This window comes from Sceloporus undulatus, chromosome 2, assembly GCF_019175285.1.
Source record: "Sceloporus undulatus isolate JIND9_A2432 ecotype Alabama chromosome 2, SceUnd_v1.1, whole genome shotgun sequence".
NCBI lineage: Eukaryota > Metazoa > Chordata > Lepidosauria > Squamata > Phrynosomatidae > Sceloporus > Sceloporus undulatus.
In genome coordinates, this window is record NC_056523.1 from 229,451,914 (window position 1) to 229,472,219 (window position 20,306).

General features: G+C 42.1%; 2 protein-coding genes across 3 annotated transcripts; both read right to left on the reverse strand.

Moving 5' to 3' along the window:
* Nucleotides 1-1,443: 1,443 nt before the first annotated feature.
* LOC121920910 (C->U-editing enzyme APOBEC-1-like) lies at nucleotides 1,444-7,993 on the reverse strand. Its single transcript, XM_042448190.1, has 4 exons — nucleotides 7,940-7,993; nucleotides 7,063-7,090; nucleotides 4,530-4,927; nucleotides 1,444-1,679 (listed from the first exon to the last, which is right to left on the reverse strand). The coding sequence occupies exons 1-4, from the start codon at nucleotides 7,965-7,967 to the stop codon at nucleotides 1,537-1,539; spliced, it is 597 nt and encodes a 198-aa protein (XP_042304124.1). The 5' UTR covers nucleotides 7,968-7,993; the 3' UTR covers nucleotides 1,444-1,536.
* A 3,637-nt stretch (nucleotides 7,994-11,630) lies between these two features.
* On the reverse strand, nucleotides 11,631-19,859 carry LOC121922921 (C->U-editing enzyme APOBEC-1-like). Of its 2 annotated transcripts, XM_042452869.1 has the most exons (4): nucleotides 19,692-19,859; nucleotides 14,990-15,384; nucleotides 12,848-12,956; nucleotides 11,631-11,806 (listed from the first exon to the last, which is right to left on the reverse strand). In XM_042452869.1, the coding sequence occupies exons 2-4, from the start codon at nucleotides 15,375-15,377 to the stop codon at nucleotides 11,797-11,799; spliced, it is 507 nt and encodes a 168-aa protein (XP_042308803.1). In that variant the 5' UTR covers nucleotides 15,378-15,384; nucleotides 19,692-19,859; the 3' UTR covers nucleotides 11,631-11,796. The 2 variants fall into 2 exon arrangements, with proteins under 2 accessions (XP_042308803.1, XP_042308802.1); XM_042452868.1 differs by lacking the exon at nucleotides 19,692-19,859 and having other exon boundaries at nucleotides 14,990-15,437.
* Between the last annotated feature and the right edge of the window lie 447 nt (nucleotides 19,860-20,306).

Sequence of the window (20,306 nt, forward strand, 5' to 3'; positions counted from 1 at the left end):
AGCATGGATTTCGAGCCGAAAATGAAATTTCGGACCGAAAATTTTCGTAACCCGAAACGTTTTGCCAAGCCCAACGTTTTTCGATCCCCGTAAATTTCGAACCCGCGCATTTCGTATCCGAGGTACCACTGTATTGTGGTGTCTCAGTGTACTGATAAAAACCGCTCCATGTCTGTGATATTTCTCCCAGCGAAATAGTTAAACAATGATCTGAAAATATTACCGGCATGACCTCAGTATGGCCCAAACTTACCTCATCTCACAGTGTAACATTGATAAGGTGCCTGTGGCATGAGTTTCATGATATTCGCTCCTTAAGAAATAAATATGTTGTAATCTAGTTTTAATGAGTGGAAAGGTGGTCAGTTTTGGATCAAACCCTCACCTGAATCAAAGGCAGGAAAAGAAAGGAAGAGTTGGGCATAAAAGAGAGTAATGAGTCCAAAGAAAATGTCTGAAATATCCAGAGTAGGTAAGAGAACTGAGAAGAAAAAGGTAGCTAAAGGAAAAGAAGCCTTATGGGGAAAGGCAAAAGAAACGGAATTGCAGCAAGAAGAAGAGGGAAATCGGGGTGGGTTCTGAAGAAACTTAGCAGATGTTAATGTTAGAAGGGACCTTGTGACATGGAGCATAGGAGAAAGAACTGCTTGAGAGAAATCAGGGTACATAAAGAAAATGGAACAAGGCACGATGGGACTGAATAAAAGGGCTTAGGGACAGAAAGAACGGTTGCTATTCACTTTCATGGAGAACCTAGGGCAGGGATGGACAAAGTAAGACCCTCCAGATGTTTTCGGCTGCAACTCCTTGCATTCCTCACCATTGGCTACACTGGCTAGGACTGATGGAAGTTGCACTCCAACAGCATCTGACCCAGCCATTATGAGCAAGGTGCAGCCATTATGGTTTAGCCATCACATTACTCAGCTGCTTAAAAATATTAATTAATTAATTAATTAATACATTAATTAAATTATGCTGCAAAGTAATAGACTACAGTGTGAGATATACATAAGGGTGGCAAAACTAGGCTTTGGGGTCACTAGAACAAGATGCCATTTATTTCTGAAAGGAAAAATAATCAGGTCATTACAATGGGGGGGAACCTGCTTGTGTCCATCGATAGATAAGAGGGGGAACCTTGCCATGCTTTTGCTGCAACAATGTGCATGAAATGTGTTTATATGAGAGCATGATGCCCTTCTAGAAGACACTGCAGTATCCAAAGCAATCCCAGGCACTTTGGCCTGTTACAGACTGCCAAAATAAAGCTGCTTCGGGTCTCTTTGGAGATATGCTATTTAAATGATGCATGCGTCCTAAGAATCCGGAAGCTGCACCAAAGCTGCACTCCAGTGCTTAGGAATGGAGTGTGGCTTTGGCACGACCTCCGGACTCTTAGGACCTATGCATCATTTAAATAGCATACCTCCAAAGAGACCTGAAGCAGCTTTATTTTGGCAGTCTGTAACAGGCCTTTCTCTCATTTGTATGTCAAAAGATGTCTCCCTCCCCAGAGTTGGATTTAGTTACTGTTTAATTTTTTAAATAGCCTCTTACCTTAAGAATTGAACAGAGACTCTGGGAACAAGAAATTATCCTGGGGAAAAAATGCCATGGCCAGTACTCTTCACCATGCTCTTGAGGAACCACAAATGTTCTCCAACAATATTGATAATCTGATGAAATAAATGTCCGTAAGTATGAATGTGTTAGAAGATAGTTGGGAAATTGGCCTATGGCTTCACAATAGGGGCTGATAGAATTTGTTTCTAATTCAGTAAGGTGGGCAAAGCAAGAAAGGTTACACTGAACCTTACTCAAGCCCCAAACAATTTAAGGCCAGGATCCTACATAATGTTGATGGAACCTAAGTCTGCAAGCCATTGTGCTTACAGGAAGCGGGTTACAACAGTACAAAATTACAGTAATAAAAACAATAATAAAATACATACATACAACATCAACATTATAAAATCATCATCATAATAATATGATTGAATAAAGGAATGGAAATAGAGTTCTCTGAAGTATTATTAAAGGGACTTGAAATAATGTTTAGCATTATTTAATAGCGTTCAAAGACGTATAAGGTATAGTTGAAGATTTATCTTAAACTGATAAATAATGAAGCAATATATATTTACTGTATTTACTTTCACCTTGAGTGGACTGCTAAAGTGTTTGTTCTATACTTGTGCCAAGCCACCAAAAGGGAATTGGCAGGCTTAAGTATATGGTGATGGTGGGAAGTAATTATTACATTAATTGTGGGTGGTGGCAGCTACTAGGGATGTTGCAAAGGTGGTTTTCTCCTTCAGAGTTCCACCATAGCCACCACATTGTATTATCTTCAGGAAGGGTGACCAAATGTCCACCTTTTCCAGGACATATTCTACATTTCAACCTCCTGTCCAGGAGAAATTCCAAAATGTTCTCCATTTTGAGCATGACATTCATTGACTAATACCATGTTTGCTGTTCCTCTTGAAGAAATGTGTCTACTCAGCAGCCTGTCCTTGCTGCAAATGGGGGGATTAGAATGGATCTTTCTAAAGTCTTTTTTCTTAGAGGTGTATCACACTAGTGAGATCCCATGGGCAAATGGGAGTTAAACGTGATTTAAAGTACATTTGAATTTAAACAAAACTTGCAAATTCGGGGAGTTTATCACACTGAATTGCTTCTTTTTATTATTAATATTTTTAAATTTTACAATACAAATGGTTACACTTTTCTTCATACCCAAATATGCTTTAATTCTTTACTGTCTATTTTTAATGTTTGCACTTCTTCTTGTATTTGTTTTATATTTCTTTGTATTTCCATAAACTTTTCATCTGAATTTTTCCTTTCAAGTTGCATTTGTAATTGAAATTGCTTTATCATAGTCTCTCTTTCATTCTGAATTACTATCAAAAAACTTGCTTTTCTGCTTCTCTTGCTTGGACTATTTCATTTTTCTGTATTTCCAGAAGATGGTTCATCTCCTTAAATCTCATATCATTTTCCTGTTTCATAATTTGTGTGAGTTTATTCATCATTTGTTCACAGTCCATCATTCCTGCTTTTACTCCTGTTCCTGAATCTGCACCTCCTTGTTCTTTTTTCTCACCTTTTTGTTCTTCTTGCTTCACTCTTGCAAACTCTTTAAAGGAGTAGCCATTTTTAGGGGGCTTCTTAACATTACTGTTTCTACACTGAATCGCTTCTAAAATGAAATAACGTCAAGTTAAACCGCAGTTAAAATGGAGAACACCGGCAGCTTTTTACTTTCAGGATGTTCCAAAAGTAAAAAAGCTGCCAGTTTTCTCCGCTTTAACTGCAGTTTAACTTCACGTTATTTCATGTTAACTGCAATGTTGTGTGACAAACTTCAGGCATTTCTTCACGTTAAATTGCATTTAACTCCCATTTCCCGCAGGATCTCGCTACTGTGATAAACTCCTTAGAACAGTGGTTCCCAACCTTCCTAATGCCGCGACCCTTTAATACAGTTCCTTATGTTGTGGTGACCCCCCAACCATGAAATTATTTTCCTTGCAACTTCATAACTGTAATTAAATAGGTGTTTTCCAAGGGTCTTAGGCGACCCACATGAAAGGGTCCTTCGATCCCCAAAGGGGTCCCAACCAACAGGTTGGGAACCACTGCCTTAGAATCAGCAACATTATACTTTGTCGCACAGGCCCTCGGACGGGCCTGAAGCATTACAAAAGGGGGCGGGATGGAAAAGGGAGGTGGCATAGAATGCATCTTACCACACAGGAGAACACCCCGCCGCCTCCGGAAAGTCCCATTCTGTTTCGGATGTGTGCCCCAGGAGGCGATTTTCAGGAACTGTTTAGAAGCACTCCTGAAAATCGCCTCCTGGGGAACGCATACAAAACAGAATGGGAAATTCCGGCAGCAGCGGCAGCATTCTCCTGTGCAGTAAGATGCGTTCTATGCCACCTCCATTCCCATCCCGGCTCCTTTTGTAATGCGCCAGGCCTGTTTTAGGGCCTGTGCGATAAACTCCAAAGATTCACACCCAGAGCACAGGGCACATTTGTTTCTTGAAGGGGAAAAGGACAGCAAACATGTTAGGTAATGGGCTGCCTAAGGACACAATGCAAATGTTGAAGGGGTTTTCCCTTAATTCCAGCACAATAGACAACTATAGATCCAGTTAAGGGATTGTTGCTAGCAAAGTACAATTTTAAGCATATGTTTTGCTCAGAGTTCTGTAAGTATATTTAAAAGACATTTTAACAAGTTGATCAGAAAAATATAACTGAGTTCATAATAAAAAATAATATAAGTAATATAGCTGTAAACAAACCACATGAAATTACATTTATATTAGTATTTCTAGCTTTTATTTTGCACCGTTCTACATTTTTCTTGATTGTTCTACATTTTGTGGTGCCTTATCCTCCTTTGCAGTTGTGACATCTAGTCACCCTGTCTGCAGGGAGGACATGACAGGAGGTCTGTCCACTCCCCTAGTCCACCATCTTGTTGAACATATAAAGACTTGAACTCACCAGGCAGATGCATGATGGAGATCTTAACCCCAAAATTAGCTAAATCCCTCAGGCCATTCTGGTTACACTCCACTTGATGCTTGAACAGCTGAGCGGCTCTTATCTCTAGGGTCACCTTAGGATGTGTTTCCAAGAACTCAATTATACGTTGACTACATGCATGACAAGGACTCCAAGACAGAAACCACGTGATAGAGCATGGTCTGGTCTTCCGTCTTATCTCCTTCCATGCATTTTCTAAAAAATTGATTTCAGCATGCTGGTTAGGATTGCTTGTACACCAGTTTTTCCAGGTCTTGAGATTTTTCTTCCATTGGATTTCATACAGTAGATGTGTAACCTCTGGCGGTCGTGTGGGAGAGTAATTCCTCTGAAGCTTCTCTGGTTCTATTTTCCACCTTAAGAACAAATTTGATAACGGAACTGCAGTGAACACTCGCAATGCTCCTCTGCTGCTAGGCTTTCTCTTGAAGAAAGGGCCAGGCAGATGAGGATAGAATTAATATTAATTATTATCAATTAATAATTTATTAATTAATATTTAATTAAATCCTATCTGCAGCCTGAAGAAGGTAACCTATTTTAATATTGGTCCCTTCCTACTGTCATGTTGTGCAGCTCTGGGGTAGATTTTCCCTCTAAACAAAAAGTATTTCACACTTCCACTTCTCTCCATTCTGGACATGCTGATGCCTCAAGGTCTGAATCCTATGCAAAAATAAGGGATGGGGTTTTAACTGCTGTGCCATTCAGATGTCCTTCCTTAGAGGTCTTTAAACAGAGGCTGGATGGCCATCTGCCATGGATGCTTTGATTGAGAGTTCCTGCATGGCAGGGGGTTGGACTTGATGGCCCTTATGGTTTCTTCCAACTCTATGATTCTGTGGTGCTTTACAGACCGCCCAAAAGGGTGGTCTGAAAAGCACCTTCATTTGCTGCGTGGAGGAGCCTCAGCGGCCAAACCGCACGGCTCCTCCGCGCAACAAAAAGAAGCTGCAAAATGCAGCTTCTTCTTGCGGCAGGCTAATGATGCATTTAGTGGCGTGAAAGCCAGGGACAGACATATATATATGCCATTGATATGTAAGAATGTCAATTCAAATTCAAAATCTTTTGTGTATGGAAATGAAGTAGCAAGTCCAGTTTTAACTATGGTACTCTGAACAAATACATTGGGAACTAGCCAGTGTGTATGGAAATGAAGTGGCAAAACTAGTTTGGCTTTGGAAACTAGCCTGTAGGTGCTGAAGATGGAGTCAGATAGTGCTGAAATGTGTCTAGTGAGCCAGGAAGCCATTATCCTTGTTTAATCCATTGCTGAGAGGCTGTAGTTTGTGGATGAACTCCAATTCTGCTGTTTCTTTTTCTAATCTACCTTTGTAGACAGAGCCTCTCATGCTATTTGATGTGGGGGAATGGCAACCGTCCCCCCCAACAATGTGTCAGGTATCCTATTTATGTCCATTGACTACCACCCTTTCTTCTTCTCTGGAAACTCTCCATAAATTGGCAGCTTGCAAACTAGCACTAGCCATGGACCACTACCTCAAGAAGCCCTGCTCTAGATCCCTGAACCCCAAGTAATAATGAGAGAGTTTCTGGATGGATTCTGGGCTGCTGCTCAGAAAGATTTGCTTCTGAAATGTTTCTAGAAAGGAACAGCAAGCAACCTCCTTACCAACCCAACACAGAGCGTGGAAGTTTTTTTTGTTTTTGTTTTGGCTATTACATACCTGAATTATTCACTCCCCAAGCTTTAGAGAGGATTCTCATTTGCCAACAGCATCACCCCTGAAAATGGCCAAACCTTTCCTGTAGGCTGAACACATTCTCAGCTTGGATACAATCAAGGGCAGCTAGCCTTGGAGCAAAGCAACCCATCAACCCAGGGTGAAATTGGATAGAGATGAAAACAGGGACGTAGCTGGGGTGTGTGGGTGGGTGGGTTCTGGGAGTCCGGACCCCCCCTTCCATTAGAAAAATGAATGGTGTATGCTGTTGCACCGCCACACTCAAGCCCCATTATAATGGTGGCACTTAGTCTGGACCCCCCTCCTTCCTAAAATCCTAGCTACATCCCTGATGAAAGGCAATGGTATCACTTCTCCCTAGGAGTTTATCAAACAGGAGGAATTTCTCTTAAATTCAAATGAAATGAAAGTTGGGCCAGAACGCATTCACTTAACGTCGCTAGTTTAGCGCAATTATGTGAATGCACATTGCGTTCGAACTGGCTTCCTGTTGCCCCAAAATAGCATGCCATTGCCCGAATTTGCGTGTGGCAGTCTATCACGCAATAATGTGAAACCACATGATTGCGTTCGGACTGACTTCCCATTGCCCAAATTTACGTGTTGTGAGTTATCACGCAATAACGTTAAACCCCATGATTGCGTTCAGATTGCCATTGGATTATACTTCCAATTTCCCTTGTCTGATAAACTCCCTAGTGTCCGAGAGTTTCCTACACTTCCCTTTTGCCCACTAGCTTTTTGCGTTTAAGGGCAATAAAATATGAAGTCTTGTTTCTTACCCTTGGTTGGCTCCTCTGCCTGATGGACCTGTTGGAAAAAATTAATCCATTTTGAACAGACTTCCTGAGGAAATACAGTGGACCCTTGTTATACGCTGGGGTTTGGTTCCAAGATCCCCTGTGTATAACAAAATCTGTGTATGCTCAAGTCCGATTACATATAATACATAGCAAAATGGTGTCTCTTATAAAAAATGGAAAATCAAGGTTTGATATTTGAAATTGAAAGGGAGCACAAGGGCTAGTTAATCAAACGCCCTGTTATGCAAGAATACACAAGTAAAGCACTCTTGAAAGATGCCTATCCAACCTCTGTTTAAAGACTTCCAAAGAAAAAGAGTCCATCACTCTCCAAGGCAATCTATTCCACTGTTGAACAACTCTTCTAGTAAGAAGTTCTTAATATTTAGGTTGAATCTCTCTTGTAATTTGAATGTTTGTGTTCTACAGTTCGCAGCAGCAGAAAGCACCCTTGCTCCACGACATCCCTTCAAATGACATCCCTTCAGATAGTTAAAGATATCTACCATGTCACCTCTTAGTCTCCTCATCTCCTAGCTAAACATACCCAGAGGCTTATTGCATAGGTTATTAAATTTATTTACCTCTATCCATTTTAAAGCTGAATTCAAGTGGCATCCTGATGTTATCAGATTTTTTTGCCACCCTAATACAGCCCCGGTTCATCACTGCTTCTTGAGCTGCTCCTCCCGGCGCTTTTTGGATCCGGCTGTTTTCTGACTTAAAAAAATGGCCGGTGGAGCGGCTCTGGAAGCAGGGATGGACCTGGGCTGTATTCAGGCAGCCAATTTTCCCAATGAATTATAGCTGCCTCCTTTTTGCCCATCAATCCCCACCAACAGAATTGGATTTTTACCTTTATCTGATGAAGATTGTGAATCCATTTTGTCATACTCTCAGCATCTTGATGGGTTACAGCTTTTATATGGAGTTTTCTGGTTTCAGTTTCTATTCTTGAGAAAGTACCTTGTGTGTATTTAGTGAAACTCTGTGATACTAGCACCATAAAACTCACTTACCACACCCAGCTCTGAGAAGCCAAGGTTTCAGCTATGACAGAGGTCTTGAGGTCTGTGGTTGTTATCTTGAGGAACCAGAAATTCTGCACTAAGGTATCAGTGGTGAATTGGTTGCTTGGATGGCACCATGTCAGTGGGGCGGTGAATCCACTCTGGCATTTTGACTAAACTTTAAAAGAGCTATCCAAAATGCTGAACAGTAAAACTCCACTCCCAAGAAAGGTTTAATAGCTTAGATGTTAACATAAATGTTTGTACTGAATCAGGAATATCCGTGGGCGGAAATGATTTCTACTTCCACTCTGCCATGGATGGATCATTTCCTGGTCAAGATTGGACTGAAGGCAGCTATCCCCAATCTTCTTGGGGGTGGTGGACCTATTAGAACGGTCCGCCCTCGAAGGCTGATGGAACCTAAAAGGTTCCAAGAAGCACTAGAGGGTTTAATAGATGGCAATATCAGCGACTCTGTCGAAACCTTGGTAAGTACTTGGAATAAAGATCTTTCCAAGGCTATCGACACAATTGCTCCAAGCGTCCTTTCCAGCCTGCTCCAAATCGTAATCCTTGGTACACTGAAGATCTTAAAAGGATGAAGCGGGCTGGAAAACTACTAGAGCATTGCTGGCGGAAGACTCAACATTTATCTGACAAGACACGTCATAGGACTTTTCTGAAAGCCTATCGAGTAGCTGTCACCCATCTGGGAGAGAGCCACCATCGCCAATGTATCCCAGAGTTCCCTCTGGGATGCATAGGCCACGGATCTTAGGTAACAGCCGGCCTTCCCTTCGTTTATCTTCCCTTCAGGAAGAAACTGAAGGAAAGAGAAGCGAAGCGAAGGTTGACTGTCACCCATTTGGGAGAGAGCTACAGCCTATGCGCTGCACCATGGGATATGTGGGGATACCAGGCCCAATGCAAACTTGCAATTCCACACCAACACCATATCGGATTGGCTGCAAATTCACCTTGGAATAAGATTTGTGAATTCGCTAGTTCACTGAATTTACCCATTTTTGGATTGACTTAGGATCGGTCTGATCCCGGAATGACTGTGTAATGACAGTAATTACGTGTGGTAATCACTTGCAAATTAATGTGAATACACATGATTGGGCTCAGGATGGCATTGGGTTGGCAGTGATTGGACTGGAAATTTTTGTCGTGTGATACCGGCCTATGTGTGTGAACTTTTTCCAGCTTTGTCTGCCATATTCTTACTGCAGCAGGAGAGGAGGCCTGGAGTGTGGGGAGGCGGAATTACAATGGTCTATCAGGATTCCAGATGCCCATCTCACAACTTGTGGGGTATGAATATCTGTGTTTAAAGGTGGGTAGCCAAGACAGAAGAGGAATCCTAATGATGTACTAACCACTATGCTGTTCAGTGGTCTCCCTTCCTGAGTTGGCTGAGTTGGTCTCGGCGATGGTGTTGGAGTCTTCTTGGCTAGATGTACCAGGGGCCTTCAACACCCACGTAGAGGCCTCTTTGTCAGGAGCAGCTCAGGGCTTCATATCCTCCATTACAACTGTGGTTCAGTCCTGAGTAGTATCTGGTGCTACCCATGCCACAAGGCACACTCTGGGCCTAGTTCCATCATCTGAAAACATATCCAGGGGTAGCTGTGCTGGCCATATAGCAAAGTACAGTATCATCCAAAATAATAACAAAATAATCAGGGATGCCTTTATTGGGCCACCAAAATAGCAATAGCAATAGCAAGTACATTTCTGTACTGCTTATTAGTGAACTAGCACTCCCTAAGCGGTTTACAATCTGTAAGCCAATTGCCCCCAACAAACATTTTACCAACCTATGAAAGGATGGAAGGCAGAGTGGACCCTGGAGCCCTGCCTGGGATCACACTTACAATGTTGTGGTTGCAGTACTGGCATTTAACCACGGAGCAACCAGGGCTCAAAATGCACATTATTCATGTTGAAAGCTTTCAGAGCTCCACTGGCTTCTTCAGCAGGCAAAGGTGTTAAAAAACTTTTGGATTTTGGATGAATTTTTAACCTTGGCCTAACCACAAGATGAACATGAGTCAACAGTGCAATGTGACAGCTAAAAAGGCCAATGCGATTTTAGGCTGCATCAATAGAAGTATAGTGTCTAGATCAAGGGAAGTAATAGTGCCACTGTATTCTGCTTTGGTCAGGCCCCACCTGGAATATTGTGTCCAGTTCTGGGCACCGCAATTCAAAAAGGACATTGAGAAACTGGAGTGTGTCCAAAGGAGGGTGACTAAAATGGTGAAGGGTCTGGAAACCATGCCCTATGAGGAACGACTGAGGGAGCTGGGGATGTTTAGCCTGGAGAAAAGATTAAGAGGTGATATGATAGCCCTGTTTAAATATTTGAAGGGGTGTCACATTGAGGAGGGAACAAGCTTGTTTTCTGCTGCTCCAGAGAACAGGACCAGGAACAATGGATCCAAGCTGCAGGAAGAGATTCCACCTCAACATTAGAAGGAACATCCCGATAATAAGGGCTGTTCGACAGTGGAACAAACTCCCTTGGAGTGTAGTGGAGTCTCCTTCTTGGAGGTCTTTAAGCAGAGGTTGGATGGCCATCTGTTGGGCACGCTTTGATTTGGATTTCTGCATGGCAGGGGGTTGGACTGGATGGCCGCGCGTCTCTTCCAATCTACAATTCTATGATCCTCTAAGGCTGTGTTAAAGGCATCCTCCCAGTAGGTAGTAGCCCCAATGAAATTGCGTCCTCAACCCATGCCCACCAACTGTTTGTTGGACCGCAACAGGGAGACCAGAGTTCAGTTCCTTGCTCAGCCATGAAACTCACTGGGTGACCTTGGACAAATCACATTCTCTCAGCCTCGGGGGAAGGCAAAGGCAAAGGCCCTCTGAACAAATCTTGCCAAGAAAACTCAATGATGGGTTCACCCTAGGTTGGTAATGACTTGAAGGCACAGAAGAACAACAGAGTGTAATGCTAACTGTGCCTGGTTATACAACCCTGTTCTTGCATTTTAATTCTGTATTCACATGAGACACCAAAACATCCAAAATAACCAAGACATATTCTTGTGCACTTGTCTAATTAGCAACATTATGTCATTAGCATCCTAATGTAATGCAGGTAACAATTCAATTTGTTGAGTTTTCATTTGCTTTGAGGAGGGATGTGTCTCACTATAACATGAATGTGCACTGCTTTTGATTCCCTCCCATACTGGTGACATCCTGGACTCATCATGCAGTCCTGCTTTCCCTCATTCATCTGGCCATATTTTCAGCCACATTTTCCGGCTGGCTTCTTTTGGTTTTGGCCACAGGAGTTATAGTTGCACCAGCCCTCCATGCCATGCAAACCATCATGTGGAACTGCAGCAGCTACAGCATCTGCTGGAATGATCTACCATCACACCTTTGCTCCTTCACACCTTGTCCCCATCTTTGGGAAAGAAGAAGGGGTGGGAAAATGGACTAGAACATTATGGGAGAAAACATATCAAGGGGCAGCCACCCTGACCATGTAGCAAAGTACAATAACATCCAAAATCCATAAAACAGTGATTTATTGAACTACATTTGCAACCACACAAAGTATATATCTGTGTAGGGAATCTGTCCATTGAGTCAAGACAGTTATCAGAAGATTATGCAGGTAGAAGGAAATCACAATGAGTTGCTGCGAGTGTGGTTGTCCATAGAAGCCTTGGACAATTCAGAAAGGGCTGTGGAAAGAGAGAGAGAGAGATGAGGCTGAAATAAGATATTTGTAAGAGCAGCAATAGGGGGAAAAGAAATAACAAATGCCATGGCATAACAGTGGGCAGAATGGCAGTATGTTGGGCCAAAGGACAGGGAAACTGGAACAAAAACCTAGCGGTCTCCAAATTCCCAAAGTGAGTGTAGTCCAGGCATCACTAATAGGGACACACACACACAATATTATTCTCTTCCTTTGGAGAGATTTGCCATGCCCTTGCGCTACAAAAGAGGGATTATTTCTCAGTCTAACATACCTAGGCTAAAATTGTTGGGAGTAGAAGAAGCATGCCCTCCTACTCCTCAGGTTTGTAGTGAATATTGAACAGCCCCTGCAGTAGAGCATTAGGAGATGATTCTCTGGGGAGCATAAGGTGGTTCAGAGTCTTGCAAGACCTCTTTCTCTTCAGAATAAAGGTTACCAGCATCAGTATGCAGTTTTCTCTTAAACAATGGGCAGGACTAGGCCAAGTTCTCAGTGGAAGAGAGAACTGGGAGACAATAGAATAGTGGTCACAGCTTGCAAGCAATAATAATAATTTATTTATGTGTTCCCGCCTCTTCCAGATGGATCGAGGCGGGATTATAGTCCGTTAAAACCCATACATCAATAATAAAATACATATAAACTACACCAATAAAAATAATACAATTAATCTTAAAACTGACTCCTGCAGCTAGGTATCTTGGCTATGGGGGTCTAACAAAGTCACAGCCTCCAAACAATGTAAGTGTCAAAGCAAAAATTATTTTACTAGTATAATGAGCAATTGTTTCTCTCTGCTTGCAATGATCTCACAGGTGGGGTGCACATGAACACATGAACATGCTGTGTATGTTGGTGTGCAGCACAAACTGAAATGTCCTTTGCCCCCTCCAACAGAACTGGAAAATATACAGCCTTTTGCATGTCAAACAAGCTCCACCATTTAAATGCCTGCAGTTACCCTTACATCCACCACCCTGTTCATTTTGCATTTCACTAGTCTTTCAGAATCGCCACTTACTTGAGGATTGATTGAAGCCGCTGGGAATTAAACCATATCTCATCAGAAAAATCCCACTGTACCATTTCCCCCTGGTGATCCACAAACGTGTCCCAGCAATAGTCATAATCTGCAGAAAACAAAGATTCTAACAGTGTGAGAGTGTGCTTAGGAAAGAAGAGGCTCAGAGTGGCCTCTGTCTCAACAGAAAGGCCTAATAAATCATAAAGGCCAAATAAACCTTGCTGAAGTTTAAAAGTGAACGCAGCATAGACCTTTCTATTTCCACAATGAAAACAAAGAGAAAAAGAACCAGCATCAAACACAACATGGGGCTAAATCAGAGGGGATGGAATAGTGTGTGACATGGGCTGCATGTAGCTCTCCCAGGGGCCCCATAGCAGCTTCCCAATGTCCCCATATTTTTCATCCAATAAAAAAACTAAAGGGAGATGTGCGAAGCAATTTCCCACATTTTATCCCTCAGTCTAATGCCTTCAGTTGCCATAAATTAGAAATTACTTGAAGGCACACGACAACCCCAAACCAACCTTATGACTTGTTTTAGACTAAGGATAGCCCTTCCCCAAAAGTGCCTTCCAGTTACTTCCCGGTTAAAAAAATATGACTCTCTTTGGCCAAAATACAGCCAGCCCTCCATACACACAGATTTGCTTCATCCTTTAAATCATTCATTAAATGCCCCTAAATTTCACCCTCGACTTATCCAGGGTCATGTAAAAACCCATAATTTTGACCTCAAAACCTGCCCTTGACTTATACATGAGGCCGATTTATAGTCAAGTATATATGGTAAATTCTGAAAAGCAAACTTTGTTTTGCCCATTTTATATATGGGACACCATTTTATTATCCACTGTATTTAAAGGAGCTTGAGGATCCATGGATTTTGGTATCCACAAGGGGTTCTGGAACGCAAACCCAGCAGAAACCAAAGATCCACTGTAGGCTACTCCCCCCTGCAAAAGATGTCAAAATTGCCCTCTGAAGTGCAGGAAGGTTGGAGGCATGTCTTAAAATACAATCTGATTAAGGTTACAGAAAACGACTGTTTTGTGTTCACTGATTTGTGACATCTTGATTGGTGTTGCCTAATATGGTCAATGGATCTTGACATTATTCTTATGAAGCAATGTGGCTGCCTTTGGCTTTTTTCAAAGTGTATGTAATTTCTGAGAAGCCAAGAGGAAGGTCTGCAGCTTTTTCAGATGACAGGACCTGCATGTTGTATGAAATCAAGATCAAGGAAGTAAGTGCAGAAGGACAGCCTCGCAAATCATCGTAGCAAATTTGTGCAATGGGCGCTGCTATGTACACCAGTCCCACAAGAACTAGTGTAGGGGTTACAGTGTTGAACTGGGACTTGGGAGATTCAGGTTCAAAGCTCTACTGAGTCTTGAAATCCTGGGTGACCTTGAGGTAGTCACACTCTCTCAACCTGACCTATTTTACTGCTGTAAGGATAAAAAAAGGGGGGATGAAGAGAGCCAGGCACACTGCCTTGTGCTCACTGGAAGAAAGGCAGGATATAAATGTAGTTAAGAAATAAATGGAGAGCCATCATGATGTAATGGTTTGAGTGTTATGCTAGGCGTTGTGGAGACCAGGATTCAGAACTTTTCTCACCCATGGAAACCCCCTAGGCAAAGTTGAACAAGTTACATACTCTCTGACTCAGAAGAAGGAAATGGCAAACATCTTCTGAAGAAATCTCGCCCCAAATCCCTAGGATAGGTTGCCATACATCCAAGTCAACTCAAAAGCATGTAACAGCATTAAATAAATGAATAAATTATCTTGCTACCCCTCTATATCTTATTCTTCCACCTTACTTTTCATTTCTTTAAACCAGAGGTAGGAATTGTGTGACCATTCAGATGTTGTTGGACTGCCAACTCAGAGCATTCTTCATCATAGGCTGTGCTGGCAAGAAATGCTGGAGTTGCAGTTCAACAAAATCTGGCCATTCAATTCCGACTTCTACATTAGAGTGTAAGATTGGAGGTAGATTCTGCCTCACAGTTGAATATGTGTACAGCATTTAGATGTTGGAGGGCTTTTATTAAAAACAAGAAATATTACCATATCCACTGCCTAGTTCCTAATCCATTCACTGATTATAATTGAGGGCTCCTAACTTACCAGAGAGATCCATGATAGATATCTGAACTCCTTCCTCAGCTAGGTATCTGAGGCCTCTCCGATTGCGCCGGTCATGAGGCCGGTACAACTGTGAAGCTCGTATGTCCAGGGTCACATTAGGACGTTCATCCAAGAACTCAATTATATCATGGGCACATGCACCACAAGGGGTCCATGTGAGGAACCAAGTGATATTGCATGGGATGTGTGGCCGGTCGTGTATCTCCTCATTTTCCAAAAAGATCATTTCAGCATGTTCAGGATGGATGCTTCTACACCAGTTTCTCCATACCCTGCGACTGTTCCCCCACTGGATTTCATACAGAAGATAGGTAACCTCTGGCTCTCCTGAGGGATTGAAGGTCTCCAAGAAATCCTCTGCTTCCATTTCCCACCTTAAGCAGAAATGGGACAACCTTTCAGACTTGACCATCTTCATTCTATTATATATATTGTTATATTTTTTCAGCAACCACACAAAATGTTCACTTCTGAAGACACATTTTTTCTAAGTAAGAAATAAGTAAAAGAAATACATAAATGTGAATTTGGGCCCCTCTCCTTGAACAAAACACCCCAAAAATATTGTGGGAACTCAAACATGTTTCTCTTTCGCAGAGGCGCAATTGATATACAGTATCCTTATATGAATAGTTACCGAGTACCTTAGCTCTCACAAACACATTGCAGTAGTTGCCAAAAACTGGACAGCAGTACTGTTGGACTGTAATACATTTGCCCAATGAATTTTATACAGAGGTGGTATTAGCATTGAGTATGTAAATATGTTACAAGTTGAGGGTGGATCAGGACCATGATGCTTGAGAAGGCAGGAAAGGGTTTTAACTGCTTGTCTCCTGTGCCACTACTCTCTTGAAGTGTTGGCTCCATGGGACTAAATATATACCTCTCTGTGTCCTCCTAAGGAGCCTTAGACCAGCCCATGTGTTGTTCTTAGGTGTTAACTGTGGAGCCCTTCAGATTGTGCCAGACTGCATCTCTTATCAGCTTTAGCCAGCCTAGCCCTTGGGGAAGAATGCTGGAAGTTGCAGTTCAGCAACAACTGGAGGACGGCATGATTCCCACCTGAGGCCAAGGGAATGCAAATGAGGAAAAAGACTCTATGGAAAAATTATTCCTTCCCTTTGAACTGGGCCACTTTATTTTAAATACTCCAGTGCATGAATGTTTTTGTCATGTCTAGCTGTGCCATAAGACAAAATCACAAAGTCATTTTGATGTTGATTGTTGTTAACTGCCCTCGAGTCAGCTTGACTCATGGCGACCCTGTGAATGACAGCTCCAAGACCCCATTCTGGCTCAGGTCTGTGGTCTCCTTGACTGAGTCTATCCATCTGGCATATGGTCTTCCTCTCTTTCTGCTTCCCTCCACCTTCCCCAGCATTACTGTTGTGTCTAATGAGTTCTGCGTTCTCATAATGTGGCCAAAGTATAACAGTGTCAGTTCAGTCATCATGGCTTCCAGGGAGTGTTCAGCCTTAATCTGTTCCAGGATCCATTTGTTTGTATTTTTGGCTGTCCACAGTATCCTCAGCACTCTTCTCCAGCACCATGTCTCAAATGGGTTGATTTTCTTTCTGTCAGCTTTCTTCACTCTCCAGCTCTCACATCCATTATGTGATGCTGGGAAATACAATAGCATTGACGATCCGAACTTCAGTGTTCAGTTATATATCTTTGCACTTAAAGATCTTGTCTAGTTACTACATAGCTGCCCTTCCCTTCCCACTCATACTTTTCTTCTGATTTCTTGACTGCATTTCCCTGTTTTGATTAATGATTGATGGAAGGTATGAGAAATCTTTAACTATTTCAATTTCCTTGTCATCTACATTGGATTTATGCAAATCCTTCATGGTTGTTATGGTGCTGTACACAATGGCGTATGCAGCGCCCCCATTTTGACATTACATCTGCGTTGTGTCCAAACGGTGCGGCACAGCCGTTATGTCTTGGCACCACTGAAGGGCACTTGCAGCGCCCTTTCAGCAGCACTGAAAGGAGCTCCAAAACAGAGCTCTTTTCATGCTGCATATTGCTGGCACGGCCTTTACATGGCTGCGCCAGCGATACTGGAGAGAAAAGGGCCGAGCGGCCCCTTTCTCTCTCTCCCCGCTGCTATTGGGGTGTCCTTGGAGCATGAAGCCCCAAGGACACCCCTTTCCAGGCCACGGGGAAATAGCGTTTTGCCGCTTCCCCAAGGCCTGGAAAAGTGGCAGATCGGGGCCCCGGGGCTGCCTCTGTGGCAGCTCAGGCCCCGATTCGTCGGGGAAAGGAGCAGGTGCAGGCCACCCCAAAGGGGCGGTCTGTATCCCACCTATGTTTGTTTTCTTAATGTACAACAGTTATCCTGTCCTAGTACTTGGAATTTTTATTAAAACGTAATAGAAAGGATTTTCTCATTCTCTCCTTAAATGTTCAGAATGGTACTTACTGGAACTGACTCGTCCCAAAACATTTGGACTGAGGCAGCAGTATTAATCTAGAAGTCTAGAAGTGGTGTGTGGACTGATGCTAGTCCATAAGCCATCAGTGCACAACAAGTTTCCAGGAAAGTGAAAAATGGTCGTAGTCAATGGGTACAAATAAGGCACATCACACACAAAAAACCCTCATCAATCCCCCACATCTATTATTACTATTATCACCATCACTATTGTAATCATTAGATAAGGAAGCATCATTAGATAAAGAAAGTTTAAATTTTCCTCTTAGCCACTTATTATCTTTAAACAGAAAACAAACCAGAAACAGGAGGAAGAAAAACACTTGCCCTACAAAAGATGGGCGTTGAAGCCTCTATTAACACATAACCCATTCTTTATTATTTCTTTATCAAAATCTATGAACCACCTGCTTTAAAAATGCTTAAATAAAACTTGAAAAGTGATAACAGCAAGACAAAAACATGGGAAAATTGGGAAAAATTAATAGTCTATTCTACTCTATGGAAATACATCTATGGAATACATCTATGGAAAACAATACGTTCCCATAGAACTTTATCACATCGGGAGTTTGGTGGGATTTAAGACAGGATTAAAAAGGCATTTTCCCAGCAAAGTCCCAAGATCATGGTAAAAATTTTCAGACACATCACGATTACAGAGAATTTATCCTGGGAATAACCAGCAACAAATCATTCACAGGATTTCCCTGTGAATGATTTGCTGCTGGTTATTCCCTGGTTTTTCCCAGGATAAATCCTCTGTAATCACAATGTCATCTGAAAATTGTTGGTGCTATCTTGGGACTTTGCCAGGAAAATGCCTTTTTAATCCTGTCTTTTTCTGGCAAACTCCCCGTGTGATAGCAATATAGGACTAGCAAGTATATTTCTATACCGCTTATCAATGCACTTAAGCACTCCCTAAGCAGTTTACAAAGTGTAAAGTCCATAGATTGTAAGACGAATGAGTGAGTTCTGACTTAAACCTAGAGCTGAAGAACCAAAGAACCAAGGAATGGGGTTTTAAAACAAGCCAAAGAACCAAACAAGATGGTTCCGCGCAGAGTATTGATGTGAAGGAGAGATTTGGCAACCAAGATGAGGAAAGGCTGAGGAATGTGAAAGCTGAAGCTGGGTGCTGTTCAGGTGTGTCGAACTGTGACCGGGAAAGTGCTTTTTCTCCAGAGTCGCAATGAAGAGGAAATGACAGGACAATGGACTGCTTTGAACAGAACAAGCTACTTGGAACAGCATGGAGTGCTTTGAACAGCCTGTCTCCTCCCGACAGAAGTTAAGTAATGGGCTGCAATATTGCAAGACTTCAGCAACCGAAAGCCGGAGAGAAGTATAAAGACCCTTGGTTTTCATCCCCAGTTTGTTGGCATCAACCGGGCGGCAACAGTGTCATCCCCAGCCTTCGAGAACAACTGATCAATGTTCGGCAGAAGGAAAGTGTGTGTGAGTATTGTATGAGTGTGTGAGTAAATGAAAGAGCTCTTGATAATCATGTTTGTATTATTTTTGTGATTTAATAAATGTTACACGCATAGTGTTTAAAACCAAATTTGGTGTTTCACTGTCTGTGTCAGCCCTGCTCTGAATAAGTCCACAGAAAGAGAAATTTTCATTACACGCTCTCAGGTTGAACAGGTTGCCCTTAACAAACTTAACAAAGAAGATGTTTGAAAACAATACAGAAAGGCGAATTCCATTTAATTTGTCCTGATAAGGATAGCAAGTGCTCTAGTCTCTGAACAGGAGGCTCTTGTTCTAAGCAGTCATGGATCAGTGATCTCCAAATATATTAGAGCATGTGCCGATGAATGTCTAAATTTATGAAAGTTCAGAATTTAGATAACAAGTTACAAAGGTTGTGGTGTTAAGATTGAAATGTTCCTCATCTGCATGTAGTATTTCTCATCCAGACCAATTATTTGGCCAGTTATCCATCCATCCAATTACTTGGGAGTAAAAGAAAAGAAAGTTGTCTGTATGGTTCATATTTTGTGTAGTTTGATCCAGGAAAAGGCACAAAGCCAAAACCAGCCTGGAATAAAAGTCCTATAGACAACCGAACATTTTCAAGGACAAATATCAGATATATTTGGTTAAATTTGAAAGTGACTTCCTGGTTTTACTTCAGATCAGATCTTTAGTCTCCTAACAATTGTAACAGAATAGCTTTTTACATTTCACAGGGAGTGTAATGCAAAAACCCCCAATCTTTCTTACCTTTGGTTGCCGCCACTGAATAAATGACCTGTTGGAAATAAATCACACAGTTAACCAGTGGAAGGCAATAGAGCTCCTGTTCATTAGAAAGAAAGAAAGAAAGAAAGAAGAAAATAAGTCATAGGCCAAGACACATTCATATACACCCTAGTTGAAATCAATAACGTCGGCACGTTTACTCACAACCCAGTAATGACAAAGGTTTTCAGTGTCACTTTATTTTTCCCAGACATTTTTTTTTTGCATTGAATATCAGAAACCAAAACGTACACAAGGGAAAATGTTTAAAGAGTTTCAAATCAATTTATAGGGCCACCCCAAGCAAATGGAGTCATATATTAGTAAAACCATGAATCCTCTCATTGCTGAGCACTCTGCACTGATTGATGCTATATCCAGACAAGATGCTCAGAGACGATCACATATACTATAACAGTGATGGTGAACCTTTTGAGGCCGAGTGCCCAACCTGCAACCCAAAACCCACTTATTTATTGCAAAGTGCCATGTCCCTCTGGCTTTCTAGTAACAAACTCTGTTCTGGGGCTATGGCACATGTGCCCACAGAGAGGACTCTGAGTGCCATCTCTGGCACGCATGCCATAGGTTCGCCAT

Bases quoted from the DNA above. Each gene is read 5' to 3' on its own strand.
- LOC121920910 (XM_042448190.1), bottom strand. From the start codon at position 7,967: ATGGATTCACAATCTTCATCAGATAAAG. The intron at 7,091-7,939 runs GTAAAAATCCAA...TTTTTCCAACAG, and splicing joins ACAATCTTCATCAGATAAAG to GTCCATCAGGCAGAGGAGCC. The intron at 1,680-4,529 runs GTGAGTTCAAGT...TTATTTCATCAG, and splicing joins CTCCATCATGCATCTGCCTG to ATTATCAATATTGTTGGAGA.
- LOC121922921 (XM_042452868.1), bottom strand. From the start codon at position 15,428: ATGAAGATGGTCAAGTCTGAAAGGTTGTCCCATTTCTGCTTAAGGTGG. The intron at 12,957-14,989 runs GTAAGTTAGGAG...TGTTTTCTGCAG, and splicing joins ATCTATCATGGATCTCTCTG to ATTATGACTATTGCTGGGAC.